Source organism: Neophocaena asiaeorientalis, unplaced genomic scaffold, assembly GCF_003031525.2.
Source record: "Neophocaena asiaeorientalis asiaeorientalis breed wild unplaced genomic scaffold, Neophocaena_asiaeorientalis_V1.1 scaffold1159, whole genome shotgun sequence".
NCBI lineage: Eukaryota > Metazoa > Chordata > Mammalia > Artiodactyla > Phocoenidae > Neophocaena > Neophocaena asiaeorientalis.
Genome location: NW_020174737.1, coordinates 83,066 through 100,693, shown reverse-complemented (window position 1 = coordinate 100,693; position 17,628 = coordinate 83,066). Strand labels below are relative to the sequence as shown.

The following is a 17,628-nucleotide window of genomic DNA, read 5'->3' as shown; positions in this document are numbered from 1 at the left end:
CAGTAGCCCTCTTTTTTGAGCCAGATTTCAAGCCTCAACTACTATCCAGCCCAAATCGCTTACTCCATCCAGTATTTGACTAGCTGCCTTGGCAGGGAGGTGACTTTCCTGTCTCTCTAATGTTTTTAAAAATTTAGGCATTTGATCTAGAATTTGTTCTATATGTCCCTTTTTAGTATAAATTTTAAAAATTACTTGATCCTTTTCCTAAAGAGTTTGCAGGCTGTAATGAGTCCAAGCTAAGGAGTGTCCAGCTGGCTGCAAGGGGTTCAAAGGGCTTGAGAGAAAAGGGCTTTCTGGAGGAGAGGTATACCAAAGAGAGTACTATTTTCCTGAGGGGCTGGACATGGCAGGTCATCAGCCATCTTGGTGCCAGGCTGGTCCAGTTGATTCTATCTGTTTTGGCCATACATGGTAGACAGTGGTAAGCCTTAACTGTCCATACTAACCTCCAAGCCAATAAAGGGGTTGTGGGCCATGTTCAGAGATTAGCACTGGCTCCTGCCTTTGTTATCAGTACTTATGCCTAGTGGGCCCTGCTGTGGGCAGGGGAGGTGGCAGACAGGACCACATGGGACACAGCCTGGCTCCCTAGTGAGTCAGAATCATCTGATCTGGACCAGTCAACAATCATCCTTAGTCTGGAACTTTCAAATACCCAAGGCTCTCACTACAGGCCATAGAGTCTCCTGTTCTTTCTTTAGTGGGCAGATTAAGATGAGCAACTGGACAAATGGCAGTGTTTGGCTCCAATGAGGATATACTCAGCAATGGGGAAAAGTAATTTTTTCTGTTGTTATTGTTTCTTCATTGAGATTCATAAATATTAATTGAGAGTCATGGCTTGGTAAGAAGGTTAAAAAAGAAGAATCCTGAAACACATGAAGGGGAGCCCTGGGGTTTGGGTGCATGGACACTTCCTAGGGTATACAGTGCTCTGGTTGCGGCACTGCCAATATCTACTGTTTGCGGATCATGCCCTTGATAGCTGACTCCCGGTTGACATATGTGGCCCAATAGACCAGATTGAAAATGGCAAAGAGCACAGGAAAAATGATGCGGGAAATTTTGTCAACCTTGCTGACACTGTTGTAGGTCTTGGTCTCAGTTGGGATATCCTGCACGTAGGTGGTCTTGGGTGAAGCAATGATTGTCGGGGTTGAGGAGGCACTAGGAGCAGCGCCCTTGGAGATAGTGGAGAACTCAGTGTCCTTGGCCAGGTTGATGGGATAGGTGGTCCCCACGATGTTGAAGGTGGTGCTGGTTTTCTTTGTCGGGACTGCTGGTGTTTTCTTCTAGGGGCCAGAAAAAGTAGGGGAGAGGGGGGGAACAAAACAAAAGCTAATTAATCCATTATACAGAACACCTTCAGAGGCTGTGGGGAGGAGGCGCCATGAGGGAAGTTAGGAAAGAGGGGCTATGAAGCCAATAGCACAGAGTAGCCAGGTTTGTGTCTGGGGATAATTGAAGATGAGTTTGAAAACAAAATTTGCAACATCCTGGTTTACTAGCTATGTGGCTTTGGCCAAGTCACTTCTCTTAGAGCTTTAGTTTCTTCTTCTGTAAAATGAGGATCAAAATATTTTTCAGGGTTGTTGAGAGGGTCAGATTAAAAATTGGTGGCATAAATAACTGGAAAACTGAAATCTTGGTCACATGTAGGGTCCTATACAATAATGTGATTTGATCCTCACAGTAATCATGTGAGGTAAGTGTGTGAGATTACTCCCATTTGACAGATGAGAAAACTCAGCCTCAGACTGAGTGGCAGAGCCCACACTAGCCACCTGGGCTCTCAACTTTTATCCAGGGCTGCACTGTACTGCTTTCTATAAATATGAGACACTTTTTGGTTACCCGAGACATAACTCCAAAAGGCTTCAACCATCAAGTGGCACATCTCCTGTGAGGAAGAGAGCTTGGTGAGTCTGAAAGTCATTTCGTCTTAAAGACACATAAATACTATAGCATGTTTACATGCATCATTATAACAGTATCTCACCCTTCATGCACTGTAAATGTCCACTCTTGCAAGGCTGCAGGCAGGAGCCACAGCCTCCCCAGGGAGTTATGCAAATGCTTCCCTCTGACACAACAAAGGCAGGGATGCTGGGGGCTTGCTATGACACTACACTTTGTTTTCTTTTTCCAAATTATAAAAAAAACTCAGTGGTAAACAAACATAGATACATGTTCCCATTTGTTCTCATATATATGACTTGTGTATACATGGACCTTCCATGTAGAAAAGAGAAAAGAAGACAAAGCTCAGGCCTGGATCAGAAGAGAGAGGCTGAGAGGTTGAGGAACAGGGGAGGACAAAGACAGTGGCTGAGGTCATAGTCTGAGTGCTGAGCTCATAGTGTTTGTTGCTTCACTTCCCTCTCTGGCCTTTCCTTCCTTCCATCTCTCTTTGTTTCTAGGGAAAAGTGGAGCTAGATGAGCTTCAAAAATACCCAGGAGTATTTGACAAAAAGTGACAACTAATTATGTTGTCCTGATTTCACACACCTCACATTGTTCCCTTAATGTTACTTTGCTTCCCATCATCTGTTTTACTTCTTTACTTCCTACTTGTTTCCTTCCTAGGTTTCTCTACTCCCACCCTCTCTTACTGACCCCCTTTCTCCTAATCTATTTCTATTTCTTTACTTCAGAGTTCCCACCATTTTGATCGTTTTTTTTTTCTTTAGACCACACTGCCATTTATCTTCCTGATCCTAATAATAACTTCTGCCCAATATTTACTGAATATTTACTGGGCCAAGAACTATGCTACGTGTTTAGGGATACGTAGGAAGGTTAAAAGTTCAATCCCTGTTTTCTAGGAGTTCACAGTCCAGCAAGGGAGACAGCCTTGTGAACACATCATTGCCATATAATGTGATAAGAGTTCTAAGAGATACGAACAAAGTGTGATGGGAATTCAGTAGAGGGAGGGACAAAGTACCTACAGGTGCTGGAAAAGGTGGCTCAGAGAAGGCAATGAGGATGGTGAGCTGGGTTGCAAAAGATGAGCAGGAGCTCACCAGATGAAGATGTAGCAAAGGCCAGTGCACAGGCCAAAGGCACTGCTTATTTGAGGGATGACAAGTAGTTTGCTGTAGCTGGATGACAGTGTGCATGGTAAAGGCCTGCCTGTGCTGGCTTCAGGGTTTTCATCAGGGAGGGGAAGGGGAACAAAAAAGGGGGTGCTGGTTTAAGTAAATGAGAAGTCTGACTAATGGACATTTAAAAAGCAATACTGTTCTTTCTCCTTGAGGATTGTAGTCACATTGCTACAAGTGGAGGGGGACAGAACTCTAAGGCTTCTAAGAACTGCGTAAATGCTTTAAATACTGCATGGGACTCATTTATAATTAGCAAATTCATTGTGAATACAGTCCTGCTGCGAAATGCCTCTGCTATTAAATAAAGGAGCACTTCACTTGTTTGCCTGCTTACTTATTAATTTGCTTAGTAATCTCTTTTTTTTCATGGGTACACAAGAAAAAAAGGAAAAAATGGAAAGAAAAAAACCACTACCCTGACTTTGCTAGAAGCTTTCACACTCACATATATTATTTCATTTAGTCATCTTATTAGCTGGTTACAACCAAGTCTCTGAAATAATCATTCTGAACAGCAAACACTTTATTTAGCTCTGTAGGCACTTTGTGTTCTATAGGTGGAGAAGCAGCAGTTGACTTAATCGCAGATTTTTTAAGTAATAAAAGAAAATTACCTTTTAATTTCCCTTGCCCTTTCCATCATGGCACATTTTAATCAGCCACTATAATTTTTACCTAAATTGTCAAAGAAGGGAAATCAAAGCCAAAGTTGTAGTGCTGAGAAGACAGAAGCAGGAGGCAGAGATTAATGGTTAATAATTCCCATTTCTGCATCTAGTTTTCTAATAATTCTCTATGCCCTGGAATTTGATAGATACAAACTAGTGACTTAACTTTGACCAAGATGCAATTCTGTTCTTACCTCCTTAGCCAATGCCAGGCTCTTAGCTACATGATAGATGTTTACAGAATGAAAAACGACCCCCCAAATAAAGATTCTTGATGTGATTTCTAGTTTTTTCCTCCTGAGTCTTGACCTCTCCTATACAGACAGCATATCTCTATAGTTCACCCTGGAGTAATTCCCATACCACCAAAATGAAATTGACTCTTCCAAATTCCTCCAAGCATTTTGACCTGAGGACAAGGACACTTTTCTATCTAGAAGGCCACCTCAGGTGGATTTTGGAATGAGGTAATGAAAACTTTTATGGATCAATGCATGTCCAACTCATGAGTTTTTCTCAGATGGCACTCATGTTTGTTTATTATTTCCAGAAGTGCTAATTAGAGAGTTAGTTGAAGCCCTGAATGTACCTGAGACCACCAGGACCTCAGAGTATATGCAGATATGGTCTCTGTGTTAACCCTGTAACATTCATCCAGCTTTCCTGAACCCCAGTTTTCAGAAGTGGGGCAAAGTAATGGAATATATGCTATGTTGGATTCAAAGACAAATCAGACAAAGACCCAATTTTTAAATGCAAACAACCCAATTGTTTAAATGGCAAAGGACTTGAATAGACTTCAAACATCTTCTTCTCCAAAGAAGATATAGAATTGGCTAATAAGCATGTGAAAAGATCCTTAATATCACTGGTCATAAGGGAAATGCAAATCAAACCCACAGTGAGATACCACCTTACGCCCATTAGGGTGCCTACTATCAACAATAAGAGCAATAAAATAAAAAAAGAAAATAACAAGTGTAGACAAGGATATGGAGAAATTTGAACCCTTGTTTACTGTTGGGAATGTAAAATGGTACAGCTGCTATGAAAAATGGTATGTCAGATCCTCAAAAAATTAAAAATAGAATTAAAATATGACCCAGCAATTCCACTTTGGGGTATATACCCTGCAAATTGAAAGCAAGGTCTTAAAGAGATACTTGTACACCCATGTTCATAGGCAGCATAATTCTCAATAGCCAAAAGATGAATGCAATGAAAGTCCATCCATACAGTGGGATATTATTCAGCCTTAAAAAGGAAGGAAATTCTGACACAGGTTACATGAATGAACCTTAAGGACGTTATGCTACATGAAATAAGCCAGTCACAAAAAGACAAATACTGTGATCCCACTTATATGACGTACTGAGAGAAGTCAGATTCATAGAGACAGAAAGTAGAATGGTGGTTGCCAGGGGGAGACTGGAGGGGAGAATGGGAATTTCTGGTTTCATGGGGACAGAGTTTCAGTTTTGCAAGATGAAAAAGTTCTGGAAGTTGGTTGTACATTGTGAACCTACTTATTAAAATTGGTTAAGATGGTAAATTTTAGGCTGTCTAATGAGGAACAGTAATTAAAATAAGAGAGAACTAAAATATAAGGGAGAACATAAGAAGTACACAGAAAGGCACAAATGCTGAGTCAAGTGAATTCAAAAGAGGAAAGGAGCATGCTGGATCAGGAAGAGGTCAGTAAGCCAATAGAAAGGGGAGAAAATGCAGGTGGAAGACAAGTAATCACTGGCACCAGTTTACTGAGAGGGTGGGAGATATCCAGAGCATATGTGGGGAGGTACCTGGGGCCAGATCACAGCTAAGGAAAGAGCGGATGAGACTCAGATACTATCCATGGTTTATCAATTTTGTTTATCTCTTCGAAGAACCAACTTTTAGTTTCATTGATCTTTTCTATTGTTTTTTTAGTCTCTATTTCATTTACTTTTGCTCGGATCTTTATGATTTCCTTCCTGCTACTAACTTAGGGTTTTGCTTGTTCTTCTTTTTCTAGCTCCTTTAAATGTAAGATTAGGTTCTTTATTTGAGATTTTTCTTGTTTCCTGAGGTAAGCTTGTATTACTATAAACATCCCTCTTAGAACTGCTTCTGCTGTATCCCAAAGATTTTGGATCACTGTGATTTCATTTTCATTTGTCTCCAGGTATTTTTAAATTTCCTCTTTGATTTCTTCAGTGATTCATTGGTTGTTTAGTAGCATATATTTTAGCCTCCATATGTTTGTGTGTTTTGCAGTTTTTTTTTTGTGTGTGTGTGGTTGGTTCCTGCTCACATGGTGTTACGGTCAGAAAAGATGCTTGATATGATTTCAATTTTCCTAAATTTACAGAGGCTTGTTTTGTGGCCTAGCATGTTATCCCTCCTGGAAAATGTCCCATGTGCACTTGAAAAGAATGTATATTCTGTTGCTTTCAGATGAAATGACTTATAAATATCAATTAAGTCCATCTGGTCTAATGTGTCATTTAAGGCCAGTGTTACCCTATTAATTTTCTGTCTGGATGATCTGCCTGTTGATGTAAGTGGGGTGTTAAAGTCCCCTACTATTATTGTGTTACTGTCAATTCTCCCTCTATGTCTGTTAATATTTGCTTTATGTATTTAGGTGCTCCAATGTTGGGTGCATATATATATTTACAATTATTATATCTTCTTTTTGGATTGATCCCTTGATCATTATGTAATATCCTTCCTCATCTCCTCTATCTGTCTGTCTTTATTAAAGTCTATTTTGTCTGATATAAGTATTGCTACACTGGCTTTCTTTTCACTTCCATTTGCATGGAATACTTTTTTTCCATCCCCTCAGTCTGTGTGTGTGTCTTTAGATCGGAAATGTGTCTCCTGTAGGCAGCATATATATGGGTCTTGTTTTTTTATCCATTCAGCTACTCTGTCTCTTTTGATTGTATCATTTAGTCCATTTACATTTAAAGTAATTATTGATATGTATGTTCTTATTACCATTTTGTTAATTGTTTTTGTCTGCTGGTGGGTGAGGCTGGTCCCAGGGCTAGAGCAGGCTCACTGGAGAGTGAGGCCAGAGCCTGGGGGGTTCTGAGGCTGGTGCCTGCCCACTGGTGGGTGAAGCTGGGTCCCAGGGTCTCTGGCTGGAGGTCGCTGGGGGTCCCGGGTCTGGTGCCTGCACACTGGTTTGTGGGGCAGATCCCGTGCCCTCTGGTGGACAGGGCCATGTCCAGGGGCAGCTGTGGGCTCAGGGGGTCTTAAGGCAGCCTGTCTGTTGGTGGGTGGGGCTGTGCCCATGCCCAGTTAGTTGCTTGGCATGAGGTGTCTCAGCACTTTTGCCTACAGGCAGGGATGGGTCCTGAGGCTTATAAGCTAGAGGGAGGATTTCACAATGGTGCTTACCAGCACCAGTGTCCTCATAGTAGAATCAGCTCCCCAAATGGCTGCCACCAGTGTCTGTGTCCCCAGGGTGAGCTGCAGTTGCCTCCTACCTCTCTGGGAGACTCTCCAGATCAGGAGGTAGCTCTGACCCAGGCTCCCATTACTGCTTCTGCCCTGGATCCCGGAGCACGTGAGAGTTTGTGTGCGCCCTTTAAGAGTACAGTTTCTACTTTCCACAGCTCTCTGGGACTCTCAAGAGTGAGCCCTGCTGGTCTTCAAAGCCAAATGCTCTGGGGGCTCGTTTTCCCAGTATATGACCCACAGGCTATGGAGCCCAACATAGGGTCAGACCCCTCTCTCCTTGGGGAGAACCTCTGCAATGGTACTTATCCTCCTGTTTGTGGATTGTCCACCTGGGTTTATGGAACTTGCCTATATTGTGACTCCACCTCTCCTATCCATCTTGTTTGGTTCCTTCTTCATACATTAGTTGTAGAAGATCTTTTCTGGTACATTCCAGTCTTTTTCATCAATGTTTTTTCTGCAAATAGTTGTGATTTTGGTGTGTCCATGAGCGGAGTTGAGCTCAGGGTCTTTCTACTACGCCATCTTGGCTGATCCACCTGTTTGTTTCTGTTTCAATCGATTCACCGGGGATAGAGTATGACTGTTGTCAGGGCATTTACACCTACTTTAGAAAAGGGTAGGAAGGCCACCAGTTTATGAATACAAGTTAACCCACAGTGAATATCATTCACCCCAGAGAGAAAATATCAAGTGGTGACTCAATTTGTGGCTATTTTTACAGGAATGCCCCCAATTTTTTTAACACCTTTATTGGAGTATAATTGCTTTACAATGGTGTGTTGGTTTCTGCTTTATAACAAAGTGAATCAGCTATACATATACATGTGTTCCCATATCTCTTCCTTCTTGCATCTCCGTCCCTCCGACGCTCCCTATCCCACCCCTCTAGGTGGTCACAAAGCACGGAGCTGATTTCCCTGTGCTATGTGGCTGCTTCCCACTAGCTATCTATTTTACATTTGGTAGTATTTATAAGTCCATGCCACTCTCTCAGTTCATCCGAGATTACCCTTCCCCCCGTACCCAGCAAGGATCTCATTCAGACTTGACAGAGAAATTAAAACCTTTACAGACAAGCAGAAGCTAAGAGAATTCAGCACCACCAAACCAGCTTTACAACATATGCTAAAGGAACTTCTCTAGGCAGGAAACACAAGAGAAGGAAAAGACCTACAATAACAAACCCAAAACAATTAAGAAAATGGTAATAGGAACATACATATCAATAATTACCTTAAATGTAAATGGATTAAATGCTCCCACCAAAAGACATGGACTGGCTGAATGGATACAAAAGCAAGACCCATATATATTCTGTCTACAAGAGACCCACTTCAGACCTAGGGATACATACAGACTGAAAGTGAGGGGATGGAAACAGATACTCCATGCAAATGGAAATCAAAAGAAAGCTGGAGTAGCAATTCTCATATCAGACAAATTTTTAAAAGCCATTAATGATAAGAAACTAAACTTTTCCAAACTATGGATGGAAGTTGAGCATTTTCTCTAATGTAAAATAAGATAAAATATTATTCTAGAGCATTCAAATATACTTACCTGAAAATAAGAAAAAAAGCATAAGAATTACTGTGTTTCCAAAATTTAGGTAAGAATTTATGAATACTTTAAAAGCAGTTCTAAGAATAATAACTGTCTTCTTTTTAAAAGTAGAGGTTTATTTCTTCATCTTAATTTGCTTTGATTATTCTTAATTTTCAAAAAATTGAATCAAGGTAATAATGCACCTAGTTAAAAAGAAATAAATGTAAAGACTTATAATGAAAACCAGGAAAGCCTTATCCCCATGTATCCCAACCTTGTCCAGCAATTCATAATTATTTTTAATTCTCTTAGCTGATACTTCTAACAGTTATTTATATATTTCTAAATAATATGCTTATACTGCTATCTGTTTTGCACATAACCATTAATCTTTTCATGATAATGATTTACCTCACTTATGCAACCCTTCCTCCATCTTCCAATACAATTATAACAATATTTTTAGTTCAATCAATAATCAATCATATCATTATAAATGACTATATAAATACCTCTAACCTCTTGCTACAAACTGCACTGGTTCCTCTCCAGGTGTGCTTGCTGCATAGATTTCATCTTACGTATTCCCTTCATCTATCTCCTCTGTAGGGTACCCTCTTCTCTGGATCCAATGTCGTTCCCTTTTTTGTTCTATTCTCTTGTTTTAGTAGAACATATCCTCCAGTATTTTCCTAAGGTGGAATGCATGGGAAATGACATTTCTGAGTTCCTGCAGGTCTGAAAATAACTACTCTACCTTTCCACTTAAGTGATACTTCGGCTAGGCATAGGATTCAAATCCTCAGATTCAGGGTTTACAGCTCCACTGTCTTTCAGCATCCAATGTAGCTGAGAAGTCTGATGCCATTCTGCTAATCATTTCTTTGTAGATAACATTTACTGTCTTTCTAGAATCTCTTTAGACTATCATTTATCCCTGGTTTTCTAAAATTGCAAGATGATGTCACTTTACGTGGGCCTATGGGGACAGTTTCAATCTGGATGCTTATATCTTTCCATTTGTAAAGATGTCTTGTTCTTTGTTAATTTCCTTTGCTCTCGTTTCTCTGTTCACTCATTCTGCAGCTTCTGAGTTGGATGAATTTTCTGGATTCATCTCTAAGCCCCTTAACCTTTTCTTTTACATTCTCCATTTATTTCCTTTTTACCCTACTTGTAGGGAGATTCTCTTCAGTTTATTTTCCCAGCTTTCTATTGCAATTTTTATTTTGGCAGTTATTTTTCATTTCAAAAGCTCTTCTTTATTCTCTGATTTCCTTTTATATTAGCATCCTATTCTTATTTTATGCATATATTTACAACTATAAGATAAAATTTACTTTTGTTTTTCTTAAATTCTCTTTAATTCCCTGAATTATCTCTGTTCCTGCCAAGATGAGTTTTGTTTTTGTTTTCTTTAATCTTTTCTTTTTCACGTTGAAAATTTCACTTTGGTAATCCTTGGTATCCCAGTTTTATTTGGCAACATAAAAGATGTCTGTATGCTCAGTGTACCTGAGCTGGGCTTGCTGATTTGCAAACTATGATTTAAGAAGATTATTTGGAAGGAGGTCATTTTATGGGGTACTCCAAAATGTCACTATGTAGAGGTCTTTTCCCTGGAGACATTCAGCTTCTTTAGAAGAGAAGCTTCTGCTGTTCTTCAGGAAAGTATACATCTGGCTGTAGACATTTTACATGTTGGGCAGGCTCTGGGGTCTTGACCACTTTGTACACAGACTTTTAGCCAATCCCCCTAATTGCAGCCCCATGATTTACTGTCTGCTGTACCAAGCACCTTGAATACTGAGTTTCTCTGGGGTTCTATCTTACTCCAGCTTGATAAATCAGTTCTTATTCTCCCTTTCCCCATTCATTTTTCTTGAAAAATGCATTACAGTCTCTTGTCTGACTGAAATCCTTCTCCAGATCTCCTGGTACTTGTCGGTTTAAACCTATTTTATTTCTTTACCCTCATTTTAATGGAATTTTTAAAGGAAGCAGTGATAAAACATGTAGTTGTTCCTCAGAAGCCCAGAGTTCATCTATTTTGCAGAGTGCTATTATAAGGTAGTCGTTAGTCATTTGTCTTCATTTGAAAATGAATTTTTGTTCCTACCTACCCCTTCTTTTCCTTTCCTTTATCTTTCCCCTCACATTTTATCTAATCCTTGATCATAGTACAGATCAGAAATAGATTTTTGAATCATTTTTATTAGTTTTAAACAGTTTTGTGCTCACCCATTCTAGCTTTGTGAGGCAAATAAGGTTTAATATGTCTCTTTAAAGAAGGAAAAAAGCAGAATAAGTTATGATTAAATTTCACTATTTTTACTTTTAATGCACTTCATTCTTTTGTCCTGTGGGTCAGTGGTTCTCACTGTTAGTTCATTCATATTGTAGCAGTGTAGACAAAGCACAGCACTCTCACATTAGAGATCCATTTTTACACATTCCATTGTTTTTTTTTCAAATCTCATAATCAACATCCTTTCAATAACTTAAATAGATTGACCATGGAGAGGGACTAAGGGGGACGACTGAGATCACCATCTTTGCAGAAGACTTTTAGATCATTCTTTTTGTTCTCTTTTTTTCATTTTCAGTACTCCTTGGAATTAGTGAAACAGTTATCATTTTTGACATCTACATTTACAGTTTCTTAATCTATTCTAGTGCTCTCTGTACCTTCAAACCACCACTGCATCTCTTCCCAGTCACAAAAAAAAAGTCTACCATATTTTTCACAAGGTATCCATGACTGCCTTTCAGATATCTGAAATTAGCAATCATCATCCCCTTAATGCATCTGTCCCTTCTCCACTGTAGTAACCAAACTGGAACAGCATATTTTAAACATGGTCCAACCTGTGCAGAATAAAAGGGGCTTATCATCTCACTTGGTCTAGGTAACTTCTAACTCAGACTCAAACAAACTTTGGCTTCTCAAGAGTTATACCACATGGATTCCTTATATTAAATTTGCCATTTTCCTATATCCCAGCATCTTATTTATAATACACAATTTTTGTTAAGTTTTTTTTATCCTAGAACTAACTTTTTTAGAATCTATGTGTAAGAATATATACACTACCACGTATAAAATAGTTAGCTAATCGGAACCTGCTATAAAGCACAGGAAGCTCAGCTTGGTGCTCTGTGATGACCAAGATGGGTGGGATGGGGGGTTGAGTGGGAGGGAGGTCCAAGAGGGAGGGCATATATGTATACATGTGGCTGATTCACTTCATTGTACAGCAGAAACTAACACAACATTGTAAAGCAATTATGCTCCCGTAAAAAAATTTAAAATGAAAATAAAATGTTAACCTGTTGATTTCAGCCTGTTCTTTCAAACTTCAGAAATTCTGTTTGATTCTAATTCAGAAGATACTCCTCTTCATTAATGCCAGTTTACAAATTTGAATCTCCTACATTCTATATCTTCATTTAAGTCACAGATGACAGCATTTAAGAGGGAAGGGTCAAGGACAAAGCCCTATGGCTTATCACAGGAACGTCCATTCAGGTTGATGACCCTCCATCAATGAATTATATTTGACTTCAGTTGGTCAACCAACTACATCAGCATAATTGTATCACTTTTTCTACTGTTGTTTCTTCTTCATGAAGACATAATTTTAAAAAGTTAGTCAGATGTCTTTTCATGAATTTTCTTAAGGTTAGTTTGGCATAATTTCTTCTTAGGGAACTCAGACTGGCTATCAATAGTTAGTGCTAACTGCTCTTAAAACATCTGTTTAATAATATATTCCAGGGACTTTTCAGTTTAATATGTCAGAGTAAGGACATCTTTGCTCTCTTTTCTTCTCTGTAACCAATCAAAATTATAAGAAAAATGAGATATAGAAACCAAAACTCTACCTTTGATGAAAATTGAAAGCATTTTCTCATCCCAAAAAATAAGGGCTCCCAAATGCAGTAAAAATTGTATCAGGGTGAAGAAGACACAAATGCACTAAAAATTGTATCAGGATGAAGAAGACACTGAGGATGCCTACTGTTCTGGATTTCAGGCCAAGAATAGAGTCCTAAAAGGTGGGTGGCAGGACCTGAGTGAGAAAACAAATGACCCTTGTTTTGAAACAAAATGGTTTTAAGGCTGGTAGTGAGAACATTCTGGAATACTGTTTGACCACCACAGAGTAGAGAGGAGGTAGAGACTGGAAAAATTAGAGGATATGATACTACACATATGCGCGTGCACACACTCTCTCTCTCTCTCTCTCTCTCTCTCACACACACACACACTACACCATACATAGAGGACTTTCTTGTGAGTTATTTGTAAGAATTTATATAGATAACAGATCATGGTCAAACTACTCACTTTCAACTACTTACTCTCAAATACTCACTACCATCCTACTCATTCTCTCAGTCCCTCCCCAAAATGATACTTTCATACATAGCAGTGCTAGTAAAGAACTCCTGTAATACAACTTCAAGTAACAATTGAAAAACAATAATATGGTATTGATGCAAAATATGTTACAAGGAGAAGAAATAACCAATAAAGGACTGTGTAACAACACACAAAACAAACATAGAATACATGAAAAGCTAAGTCAGCAGAAATCATAAAATGAATATAAGGAAAAATAATACTGCTATAGAAATGAAGGAGAATAGGCATGGGTGAAAATGTTCAGAGACATGGAAGACACACTTGAGAAAAATAAGAAAAATGAAATGGAAAATAACAGTTACAAATTACTAGAGAAAAATGGTAGATATGGAGGACAAAGTTCTATTATATGCATAATCTGCGCTTCTAGGAAGATAATAGATCAAAGATATGTTTCAGGAAAGCTTTCCTGAAACAAAGACACTTGTGAATCCATAGGCTTAAAGGGCAACATGCTGTCCTAGGAAAAATTCATAAAGATAGATCAAGATATATCCTTGTAGGGCTTCCCTGGTGGTGCAGTGGTTCCCAAAAAAAAAAAAAAAAAAAAAAAAAAAATCCTTGTAAAGTAACTGGTATTTGTAAATAAAGACACATTCATATGGGTTTCTAGGCCATAAAATCACCCCTCCCCCATTATGTGAGAGATTCTCAGGCAGGTTTTAAATTTCTTCACACCAACATTCAGTGCTAGAACTGAATATAGCAGCCAATGTCTATGTGGACATCAGAGAAAGAGAATGTGACCCACAAATTGTACAACAGCCCAAATATAATTTAAGTATAAACACAATTGACAGATAATTTTACACATGTAAGATGGTAACAAATATGGTTCCCATGAACCCTTCTTAAAGAAACTTCCAGAGGACAGCCTTGAGATAACTAAGTAATGAACAAAAAAATGGATAAAAGGACTATTTTGAGAAAAGAGCCTATGTAAATGTAAAACTATGACTAAGCAACTATAGAAATTATGGCTGCATAAAAGCATGTAAATGCTATAAAACTTGACAATGCAGAAAAAGTAGTATAACAAATAAAAGTTGGGAGATGACAGGGACTGGTTATTTCTTCATAATTTATAGCAAGGAGTTAATAAATTCTATCTAAATAAATAGTTAAAATCCATTCTAAAATTTTTCCAACTCACCAGTCTATATTCTATGGAATCTATTCCTCCGGTTTGAAACGTCTTCATTATGTTTTCTCTTCTCCATGATTCTTCAAAGAGTACTAGAATGGTTCTGGGACCATATCTGCCAGTTCTTTTTAGCATCTTGGGTTAGTCTTCATCTAGAGCTAGAGATCTGAGCTCTTTTAAAGCAGCCAAGGACAACAATCTTGATTTCACTGTATCCATGTTTTTATTTTTACCAATTCCAGGTGGTTTACTGGCATTTTTTCTCTCTTTTTTCTTCCTTCCCATCCACTAATCCAATTAACATTTATTCAGCTTTTACTGAGTCAGATGCTGTGCAAGGATACTAGCTAGTTAGAAAGAATGCAGACAAGCCCCTGCCCTCAAGAAGTTCAGTCTAGTGAGGAAGCAGACAAATAACTCTAATACAAATAAATGCTCTTAATATCATGAGCACCCTCCCCCCACCCCAAGAAAAGCTAAAGGTATCTGCATGATTCTGGAAATATTCTATGGAGAAAATAGCACTTCATCTGGGTCTTAAAGACTAAGCAGGTCTTTATCAGGCAGGAAAATAAGAAAAGAACATTCCAGGTAGAGAGTAAAAAATAAGCAAAGACATAGAAGGAATGATGATCACTTTTGTTTGATGGTAATGGGAACATACTGGAAAAGTGAGGGGCAGAAGTGTCCCTAGAGACTGTTTTCTGGGTTGAAGATAAAGTCCACTCTTCTGGGTACAACAGGTTCCCCTTGGGTTCAGCAGTATCACACTTATGTTTGATCCCTCACCACAAGATATCAGCCCTCCATGATACCTACCCTCTTTTCTTTGCCCCCAGCAAACACTCCACACTGCCAAGAAGCACTCCAGTTGAGAATTGGATTGATGACCCCAGTGAATAGCACACAGCCCTGGCCAGTTCCCACAGGCTGCAGGCTGCCCACTCCTGGTTCCAATACAGTTCTCTCAGGGAGTGCTTCCCAGCCCCCACCCTTCCTGTATCTTACCTTCATTTCCAGGGCCTCTGGCACCTTCTTGCCTTCCCAAGCCCAACTCCGCTTTGTGAAGTAGTTGACAGTGGCAAATTCAATCAGCGCAGAAAATACAAAGGCATAACAGACGGCTATGAACCAATCCATGGCCGTCGCATATGCCACTTTAGGTAAGGAGTTTCTGGCACTGATACTCAAGGTGGTCATGGTGAGAACAGTGGTGACACCTGGGGAGAGAGAAAATGAGAACCAGTTGCCAGTGAAAGACATTTAGAGCATATCTGATGATATCACCAACTTCCTGCTTGAAAGGAGGAGCTACACCCCACCCAAAATGGCCCCTTTAAAGTAAAAACCAGAGAATGTCAAAACAGAATGGTTCTGCCTAGTAACCACCCCATCCCAATTATCACAGGAATAGGAATCTCCAGTATAGCACTTAAAAGTTGTCCTCTAACCTCTGCTTAAACATTTCCATTGAAAAGTAGGTAACCTATTTCATTGTAAGAGAGCTTTCTAATTAGAAAAATCTACCTTATGAACTGAAACCTGCCTTTCTCTAACTCCTGACACACTGACTGATCTCAGAGCTCTCTCTGGCGACACAAGAAAGCAAAGTCTGCTTCTTCATTTCTGGGACAGGACTTCAGAGAGTTGGAGAGGGTGGCCATAGTTCCTTGTGTGTCTGTTCATCTCCAGAACATGGCCAGTTCCTTCTTTCATTTCTCTTCCTTCCCCATTCTGGTAGTTATCTTCTGAACAGACCAGAACTGAGCCCAAGACTCAGGACATGGTCTGAGCTTAGTAGGAGTTTCATTTCCCTTACTGTGGACACTATTCTCCTAATAACACAACAAACTATTGTGGAAAATTGTTCTTCAGCTGCATCACAGTCTAGGTCCTATTGAATTTGTGAACAACTAAAACTATTCTAACATCTGTTTCTTATGAGTTTTTGCCAAACCACAGCTTGCTTTTAAATGGATTGATTCTTTTTCTTGGTGGTGTTTATTAACCTAAATTTAAGGCTTTCTTTTATTCACTTTTAAATTCTATTAAAAATTTATTTCTAATCTGTTCATATAGTGTTGTGCTTAACAATATGAGCCTTAGAGTCAAACTGAAATAGACTCAAATTCTGGCAATCCCACTTACTTGTAATATGACCTTGAACAAGGTGTTTTACCCCTCTAAGTTTTGTCATATGTAAAATGTGTGTGATGATACCAGACTCAGAGATTTGTTGGGGAATCAAATGAGATAGATGATGTTCATAAAGCCCACGGCACAATATCTGGCACAGAGTACTCACTCAATAAATAGCAGCTTCTATAATTAACATCACTCTTACTTTTACTCTTGTTATTAACAATAGTATTGCCATAATTATATAATTAATTATAGTAGTCTAATTATAATCACATTTTAACAATAGCAATTTTATAATTGTTAGCAAGAGTATTCTAGTCTTGAATATCTACACTAGAAGCAGGAAGTCCTCAGTTCTGCCACTTACTTGCTTTGTATCTTGGGCAATTTCTTTAATCTCTCCTTGCCTTTTTCTCCCCATCTATGAATATTCCCTACTGTCTCTCCCAGAATTTTGATGGTGCAGTTGTGTACCCAAAATCATCCAGAATTGAGGAAGAAGGAATAGTCAGAACCTCTTTCTGATTCCTCAAGAAGACGGGGAATGTGACCCTCATGAGCCTGGGTCAAGTAGGGCATGGAAGGTAGTCGTAATGGGGTGAGAGATGTTACACAGAGAAGCAAGCAGATATGGCCTATTAACTATTAACTCTACCCAGAGAGACAGCCATGTGTGCTGCAGCCTCTGGACCCTCCTTTCATATCTTGATTCCTTGAGTACCTTACTTACATATTTACTATATAAATGGAAATCCAGACTGGAAAAGACTTAATACAGTTTCAGCAGACAGATTCTAAAGGAGCACCTTTGCACAAACTAGGCAGAGAGTTAGAAAAAACACATTTTAAGCCCTGTCAGGAATTAGCCATACAGCTAGCACCTCATAACAAATTATCTGAATTTGTAGCCTGGTAAATTCTGAGAATGGATCTAAGGCTCAGTAACCCTCTGATAACACTGAGCAAGAAGTGATTCACAGAAGAAACAAATTATCTCATTTATGGTTATCAGCAAATGCAATTGTCCACACTCGCACATTTATAGCAGTGCCAAAGCATGGATGGAGGGAACTATATTGCAACACAAGTATTTATGTGCCATATCTCAGTAGAGATGTTTAGAACTCTAGTCTC

General features: G+C 39.1%; 1 protein-coding gene across 1 annotated transcript in view; it reads right to left on the bottom strand.

The window, feature by feature from the left end:
* Nucleotides 1-794: 794 nt before the first annotated feature.
* GABRA3 (gamma-aminobutyric acid type A receptor subunit alpha3) overlaps nucleotides 795-17,628 on the bottom strand; it is an 82,697-nt gene continuing 65,863 nt past the window's right edge. Inside the window, exons 6-7 of the mRNA XM_024760067.1 lie at nucleotides 15,361-15,572; nucleotides 795-1,295 (exon numbers count right to left, since the gene is read on the bottom strand). Coding sequence (XP_024615835.1) covers nucleotides 960-1,295; nucleotides 15,361-15,572 — 548 coding nt within the window. The 3' untranslated portion in view covers nucleotides 795-959. The remainder of the gene's footprint in view (nucleotides 1,296-15,360; nucleotides 15,573-17,628) is intronic.